The 8248-nt window shown below is 56.4% G+C and overlaps 2 protein-coding genes across 2 annotated transcripts; both read left to right on the plus strand.

The window, feature by feature from the left end:
• Window positions 1–309: 309 nt before the first annotated feature.
• Window positions 310–3335, plus strand: ETH_00007385 (heat shock protein 90; the record flags this gene model as incomplete). Its single annotated transcript, XM_013376666.1, has 3 exons — window positions 310–361; window positions 629–1902; window positions 2520–3335. The coding sequence occupies 3 exons, from the start codon at window positions 310–312 to the stop codon at window positions 3333–3335; spliced, it is 2142 nt and encodes a 713-aa protein (XP_013232120.1).
• A 1069-nt stretch (window positions 3336–4404) lies between these two features.
• ETH_00007390 (uncharacterized protein) lies at window positions 4405–7977 on the plus strand (the record flags this gene model as incomplete). Its single annotated transcript, XM_013376667.1, has 3 exons — window positions 4405–4821; window positions 4953–5250; window positions 5321–7977. The coding sequence occupies 3 exons, from the start codon at window positions 4405–4407 to the stop codon at window positions 7975–7977; spliced, it is 3372 nt and encodes a 1123-aa protein (XP_013232121.1).
• Between the last annotated feature and the right edge of the window lie 271 nt (window positions 7978–8248).

Raw genomic sequence — 8248 nt, forward strand, 5'->3', positions numbered from 1 at the left:
ACAACTCAATATCACCGCAGAGAATGGCGATAAGAGGATTTCAAAAAGACGAGGTCTTGTGAGACTTCGGATCAGCAGAGGTGGGGTGGGGCTTCGCAGGGTGCTGCAGGCGCATCTCTTGCCCACCGCCACAGGTGCACCCCACCGCACTTGGGGAATGGCTGACTGCTCAGCATCACTTTTGTGTATTTCAAGCTCGTTCAACTTCAAAATATAGACGGCTCCTTGTGGCGCTGGCCCCAGAAGCTGTAATAGTATTCTCTCACGTGCATTTGGTTGTGTTTACCCCCAAAGACTTCCGTTGCGAAAATGGAGAACAAGGAGACATTTGCCTTCAACGCTGATATTCAGCAGTTGATGAGTGAGTTTCCGTATAAATGCGTTTTTATTTTCATAATCTCGGCTTATTGGCGGGCTGTTTCCGGTGGCGTGCATTGCCAGAGGAGTGTGGCCGTGCGCTGTCCACGCATCGCGTCGCCGCTGTCTTCTCCGGCTGTGGCGTGTCTTTCCTTCTTCGAGTTTTAGCGAAGTTTGCGGGAAGTGAAATCCCGAACGATGTATGGCGTTGTGGAAGCAGGGGATTGGTGATTGGGGGATTGTGTGCGCGTGTGGGCGGTGGTGTGTGCAGGCTTGATCATCAACACGTTTTACAGCAACAAGGAGATTTTCCTGCGTGAGTTGATCTCGAACGCGTCCGACGCTCTCGACAAGATCCGCTATGAGGCAATTACAGAGCCGGAGAAGCTGAAGACGAAGCCGGAGCTGTTCATCAGGCTGATCCCCGACAAGGCCAACAACACCCTGACCATCGAGGACAGCGGGATTGGCATGACCAAGGCGGAGCTGGTGAACAACTTGGGAACCATCGCGCGCTCGGGCACGAAGGCCTTCATGGAGGCACTGCAGGCCGGCGGGGACATCTCCATGATTGGCCAGTTCGGTGTGGGTTTCTACTCAGCCTACCTGGTGGCGGACAGCGTGACAGTAGTGTCGAAGCACAACGACGACGAACAGTATGTGTGGGAGTCCGCGGCCGGGGGCTCCTTCACTGTGCAAAAAGATGACAAATACGAGCCGCTGGGCCGCGGGACCCGCATCATTCTGCACTTGAAGGAGGACCAGGGCGAGTACCTCGAGGAGCGCAGGCTGAAGGACTTGGTGAAGAAACACTCCGAGTTCATTTCCTTCCCCATCGAGCTCGCCGTCGAGAAGACCCACGAGCGCGAAGTGACGGAATCCGAGGACGAGGAGGAGAAGAAGGCCGACGAGAAGGCCGAGGAGAAGGAGGGCGAGGAGAAGAAGGAAGGCGAGGAGAAGAAGGAGGGCGAAGAGGAAAAGAAGGAGAAGACCAAGAAGACCAAGAAGGTCAAGGAGGTCACCCGCGAGTGGGAGCAGCTCAACAAGCAGAAGCCCCTCTGGATGCGCAAGCCCGAGGAAGTCACTGAAGAGGAATACGCTTCTTTCTACAAGTCCCTTTCCAATGACTGGGAAGAACACTTGGCTGTCAAGCACTTCAGCGTCGAGGGCCAGCTCGAGTTCAAGGCTCTCCTCTTCGTCCCCAAGAGGGCCCCCTTCGACCTCTTCGAAACCCGCAAGAAACGCAACAACATCAAGCTCTATGTGCGCCGCGTCTTCATCATGGACGACTGCGAAGACATCATCCCGGAGTGGCTGAACTTCGTGAAGGGTGTTGTTGACTCCGAGGACTTGCCCCTCAACATCTCCAGGGAGAGCCTCCAGCAGAACAAGATCCTCAAGGTCATCCGCAAGAACCTCGTCAAGAAGTGCCTCGAGATGTTCGCCGAAATCGAAGAAAAGAAGGAAAACTACGCCAAGTTCTACGAGCAGTTCTCCAAGAACCTCAAGCTCGGTATCCACGAGGACAGCGCCAACCGCGCTAAGGTAAGCAAAAGAGCTCGTTTCCACGCCTCTTGATCCCGTTCGAGATTTATCTTACATCTACTCCAGTGGTGCATGTGGAATTCACGCCACACAGTTGGACGGAAATGGTGGATTCTTATGAATACTTCAATTCATGTAAGCTGGCCTATATCTCCAAGGCAAATTCCCGTGCGTTTTCCGTTTGTATCGGAGGTTGTATCGCAAGGGCCAGACACCTTGGGATAATGCGTCTTGGTTCACTTTGGCCCATGTTCTTTGGTGTCGGTGCCGAGACGCGGACCTTGAGATCTCTCCCTGCCTGTTGGCTTACCGGTGAAACTGCCGCGATCATGGGAGTAGATTGCGTTATCCGCGGCACAGCTTTTGCAATTTTATTATATTAGTTCACTTGGCTCCGGGATGATCGGGAACATGCACCACGCCTACACTGCATTGCGGTGCCTGTGCGGAGGATATCCCAAACCACACTCAGTCCACTGATGGTCTTTGTGGAAGGCTGCTCTATAATGGAGTTGTATTTCATGTCTTCATTTCAATGAAGATTGAGGGATATTAAATGTTACTAGAGCGAACGCGGAGAGCAACTGTGAAGTGCTGTGCTTTGCGTGTGCTTGCAGATCGCTGAGCTGCTGCGCTTCCACAGCAGCAAGTCTGGAGAGGACATGGTGTCCTTCAAGGAGTACGTGGACCGCATGAAGGAAGGCCAGAAGGACATTTACTACATCACTGGAGAGTCTCGTCAGACTGTGGCGAACTCTCCATTCCTGGAGAAGCTGACGAAGAAGGGTTACGAGGTGCTGTACATGACAGACCCCATTGACGAGTACGCAGTGCAGCAGCTGAAGGAGTTCGACAACCACAAGCTGCGCTGCTGCACGAAGGAGGGCCTTGAGATTGACGAGTCTGAGGAGGAGAAGAAGAAGTTCGAAGAGCTGAAGGCCGAGTTCGAGCCGCTGCTGAAACTCATCAAAGAGGTGCTGCACGACAAAGTCGACAAGGTGGTCCTCTCCAACAGAATCACCGACTCCCCCTGCGTGCTGGTGACCACTGAGTTTGGCTGGTCCGCCAACATGGAGCGGATCATGAAGGCTCAGGCGCTGCGGGACAACAGCATGACCAGCTACATGGTCAGCAAGAAGACCATGGAGGTGAACGGCCACCACAGCATTATGATTGAGATCAAAAACAAAGCTGCCGTCGACAAGTCCGACAAGACTGTCAAGGATCTCATCTGGCTGCTGTACGACACGGCCCTCCTCACCTCCGGCTTCAGCCTCGAGGAACCCACCCAGTTTGCTGCGCGCATCCACCGCATGATCAAGTTGGGTCTTTCCATTGATGATGATGAAGAGGCAAAGGATGATGACCTTCCTCCTCTGGAGGAGGTTGAGGGCGCTGCCGACGAGGCCTCCAAGATGGAGGAGGTCGACTAAGAGGTTTGCATGTGGCTTGCGGGCGTGAGGGAGTCAGCAACGGCGAAGTGAACGTGCAAACATTTCTGCATGCAGGCGATGGTCTCGTGCGAAATGTTCGAAATTCAAATGGTTAAGTGATCGCGAGGGTTCACAGATTCTCTAGATACAACTTCCTGCGTGGGGCAACTGTCCCAGTCACAGGAACTGGCAAACAAGACTCTGAGCTTCAAGCATCAAGATTTTGCTGTTACATGTTTTCCCGCGTCTACTCCAAAGCACTTCAGCTTAGAATCTTAGAGTCCACTTCGAAGAACAATTCACTTGTAGTGGAAGGACGTAGTAGTGACACTGTAGTGCGGAGTTGCGTGGGGAGGTTGAGTAGCAGAGTGCTACTTGTTCCCATTTTAAAGGGTAAATGACTTGGTAGGTAAGTTTGCAGTCGTAAGGGCGTAAGGGGATGTCTTGGAATAGTTTCAGGCTTTATTACCAGCTCGGCATTGGCTTACGGTGGCAATTATCCAGTAGCTGCGTTTGGTGGGTCGCAATGTGGGACCTGGCAGTAGTCTGTTCCACCGAATTAATAGGCTGGTGCTGGTTTGTTCACTTGTTTTGAAAATCAACTGGGACTGCCAAATTTGTGCACAATGGCGCTGCAAAGTGGCAAATGCCTTAATTGTTTGCTGCTTAGTGCCCTGGGCAGATCGCCACTGTTGACTTGCTTGGTTGTATGCACCAGCTTCATGCACACGGCGCAGATGGAGGCTTTAATAAGAATGTGTCGAACGAGCTTATTTGAATTTTATACTTTCGAACTCTAATTCATTTATTTATGTGTTAAAAGTCGTCAGCCACAAATGGCCTGCTCCGCCCATCGGTCCCAGAGAGCAGCAGCGGCTGGGCTGCTCGCGTTGCTATTCTCTCTGTCTTCTGCAAATCGCTAGATCCCCGAAGTAATTAATTTACATAATTTAAATTGCATTTCTGCGTCAAATAAAAGGGACTTGTGTCCTGCCAAGCCTTCTGGGCCCCACCATCGATCGATTGTTGAGATGGTTTCGGCTGCGGTTGGTCTTCAGCGCTGCAGGGAATGAACACCTCTCAGCTTTCCCGCGAGATATTTGCCTTGAACTTGAAATGGCAAAAGTCTTTAGAGTTTTCTGCAGATGGCTCTTTGCCTGGAGCCTCTGAAGACGGCACACTTGAGGCAATCGCAGCGGGACTGCAGGCGTGTGCAAAAGAAATTCAAGAAAAATGGAGTGTGGAGCTCGCCCTAGCCAAAGACGCGCAGGGCTGGGGGCCCCCCCAAGCCGCTGCAGCAGCAGCTCTCACTCAGGCTCTCCTGGGCAAGGAAGGCTTGCTGGGAACTGTTGCTGCCGCTGCGCTGCAGAAGGGGCCGCAGCAAGTGACCCTCAAGAAGCTCGCGCTGGACCTTTGCCGCACTTTTGTCTCACTTGAACTCCCAGCTGCTGCCCCTGTGGACTCTGAGGCCCTTGCGGAGCTAACAGTAAGTTCAGGGGGCTGGCAGCTGATCTTGCTGCCCCAGACAGGGGCTGTTCTAAGCTTCTCGTGGCTTGACTTCACCGCTGCTGCTGCTGCTCCTGCTGCTGCGCACTCTGCTGTGTCTGGTGTATGCAGGAAAGCTGTCTCAGCGCTGCAGCTGTGGACCCGGCCCACAAGGTCAAGCAGGCGGCGCTGAGGCTTCTGCGGGCGGCCTTTGCTCCTGAGACAAGTGGGGGCCCCTGGGGCCCCCCCTGGACTGCGTTGCCTCTGCCTGCTGCTGCGCTGCAGCACCTGCTGCACCGCCTAGCAGCAGAACTCAGCTGCAGCGACAAGCGGGCGGGCTCTACTGTCCGCGCCGAGCTTTTGCTGCTCTTGGGTGGGCGCCTTTCCCAAGTCTTCAGAAGACCCGGAGCTTCCGTGATGAGCTCAGTAGGTGCAGCTAGAGTAGAAGTAAAGCAAGTCAAATGCTGCTGCTGCTGCTGCTGCTTGCGTGTGCTGTGCAGCTGCGCTGCTGAGCCGCCTGCGGAACTACCCCGAGCTGACTGGCCCCTGGCTACTGCCAGTACTGCAGCAAATCACCTGCCGCCTGGGGGCCCCAGAAGGGAAGCTCAGCGCAGCCCCCACGGAGGCCTTGGGGGCCCTGGAGGCGCTGCAGCAGCTGCTGCACAGCCACAAAACCCTGGGGGCCCTTTTGCCTGCAGAGGTGTGGGGCCGCGTCTATGCCTACGCCGTGACTTTGGGGGCCCCCGAAGGCCAGGGAGGAGCCCAGGGGGGCCCCCCCGGGGGCCCCCAAGGAAGCGCGAAGTCATACCAGCAGCAGCTGCTGCAGCCTGCTGCCTTAGCCCTCCTGGCCGCCGGGGCAGAGACCTTTGCACCTTTTCTAGACAAAGATATTTCCCAGGAGTTTGCTGCTGCATTGGAGGCGGCGGGGGAGGGGGAGCTTCCCCCAAACAAGCTGGGGGGGCCTGCCTACTGCGCAGCCAGCAGCAGCAGCAGCAGCAGCAGCAGCAAACAGTGCAGCAGGTGGGGCACCCTGCTAGACCGCCTGCTTGGCTTAGCCGCCTCGCCTCAAGTCTCCGTTGCAAATGCAGCAAGGCGGGCCCTAGCCCGCATAATGCGGTGCCTGTGTGGCTCAGTGGCTCTGGGGGCGCCAGGAGCAGCAGCAGCAGGAGCAGCAGCAGCAGGAGCAGCAGCAGGAGCAGCAGCAGCAGCGGGGAGCAGCAGCATCCGCGGCAGCAGCAGCAGCTGCGACGAGAAACTAAAGAGGCCCTTGCTGCTGTGCGCTGTCCCGCTGCAGCTCTTTGGGGCCCGCCTTGTCTCTGAGCTCTGCAGCGCCAGTTTGCTGCCAGCAAAAGAGGCTGTGTCTCAGCCTGAAAGTTGGTGGCAGCAGCAAGGATGCAGGGCGCTGCTCGTGCCGCACTACATAGGCATGTTATCTGCTGCAGAGCAGCAGCAGCAGCAGCAGCAGAAAGGGCTTGCTGCTGCTAGGGCCTGCCTCCTTCTGGCGAGCACTGGCTGCGGCCCCGCCTGGCAGCAGCGCCATGGCCCATCTGTAGCGAAGCAAACTCTTCACTTTCTGTCTTCTGCTGGAGAGACATTGTGTTTGCTGCTGGGGGAAAAAAGTGTTTCTTTTGCTGCTTCTTCGGTTGCCCCTGCCGCAGCAGCAGCAGCAGCACCTGCTGGTACTGCTGCTCAAGTGTCAGCTGCTGGCTCCGCGCTTTCAGAGGAAACAGCCGACGCCAAACGCCGCCGCGTCTTTCCCCAGGCGCAGCAGCAGCAGCAGCAGCAGCAAGAGCCTGAGGGCGAATTGCAGCCCCCAGAAGAGCTACCTGGTTTGCCTGTAGAAGAGTCCCAGAGCAGCAAAGTTGAGAAAGTACTGTTGCTGCCTGCTTCTTTCTGCAGACTCATAGAGAATATTTCCATTTCTTTATTCAAGCTGCATGCAGAAGCCGGGGCCCTCCCGCGGGCTTTGCTGCCGAAAGCTGCTGCAGCTCTCGGAGCCGCGCTGCGGGCTTTGCTGCGGGCAGCAGCAGCAGAGACCGCCGCTGCAGCAGTAGCAGCTGCTGCTGTTCTGCAGGGCACAGGCGACGCGCAGCCCTTCGAAGCAACGGAGAAAGACACGGGAGAAGACAGGAAGCAAGGCCAGCTGGAGGAAGCAAAAGAAGCAGCAGCAGCAAACACAGAAAGCCTCAAGGCAGGAGGAGCAGCAGCTGCTGCTGCGAAAAGTCTCATCAACCAAACGCTGCTGCTGGCCCTCGGCGAAGCAGCAGCTCTGCAGCCGCCGCCCGCTGTCTCCGTCGCAGGTCTCTGGCGAGCCATTCTGGGGCTGGAGGGCGAAGCAAACAGCAGCAGCAGCAGCAGCAGCAGACAGGCTGGCCCTTTGGGGAAGAGGAAGAGAGACTCTTGGGGGGAGCAGCAAACAGATCCAGGAAGCAATGAAGTCCGGGATGCTGCAGCTGCGGCTGCTTGGCTGCTGCCTCTTAGCCGAATTTTGCTGGAGTCCTTTTATTCCTTTTTTTCCCTAGGCCTGGAGTCCTCAGGAAGCAAAAGGACAAATGCAAATCTGCTGCCAGCCTTGGGGCCTTTGTTTGCACAAGCGTTGCTGCTGCTGCCTGCAGAAGCAGCAGACGGCGAGGCAGCAGCCAGCTGCTTCCTCTTTCAGCTGCAAGCCGCGTCGCTGCCAGCGAGCTGCAGCAGCGGGGGCGCCTCTTCTTTGATGAAAAAAAAAAAAAAAAAAAAAAAAAAGGCTGCTGCAAAGCAGCGCAGCAGCAGCGGCACGGAGGCAGGCGCTGCTGAGGGCCTGCTGTCCCTTGCCTTGAGCTCAGTAGAGAGTTTGTCTCTTAAGGAGCTGCTGCAGCGGCTGGCAGTCTGCTTCTGCTGCACTTTCTCAGCTGCTTTTGTTCCGCGCCGGCTGCTGTGTGACCACTGGTCAGTTGCTTCTGCAGCTGCCTCCCTGGGGGACTGTAGGGCCCTACACAGCCCCGCATGCATGCAGAGAGTGCCATTTCACAAGCAGAAACACAAAAGAGAGGGGCAGGTTGCTACAGCGCAGCGCAGCAGCAGCTCGAGCTGCTGCACAGCTGGACAGGCCGCTCTAGAGGCAGAAGAGCTGCTGCTTCTGTCCTTCTTGAGCGCTCCTCCCGTTGCTGCTGCACCTTGAGCTTCCTGTGTGGCGATTTTGTGCTGCTGCTGCTCTCTTGTGCTGCTGCTGCTCAATGGATTGCACAGGGTCGCTGCTTCTGCTGCTCTCCTTCGCCGCGCAATCAGCCAGCCAGCTGCGCCCCCCAACTTGCTGGCGCTGCTGCTGGCAGCAAAACCTTCGGTGGAGCTTTGGGCAGCCACAGACGGCTCTAAAGATGTGGCGGGGCCCCACAGCAACAACGGGTTTTCTGAGGCCTCCTGCATGCAAGCCACGAGCAACAGCAGCAGCA

This window comes from Eimeria tenella, genomic scaffold (assembly GCF_000499545.2).
Source record: "Eimeria tenella Houghton genomic scaffold, Eth_scaff39, whole genome shotgun sequence".
Classification (NCBI taxonomy): domain Eukaryota; phylum Apicomplexa; class Conoidasida; order Eucoccidiorida; family Eimeriidae; genus Eimeria; species Eimeria tenella.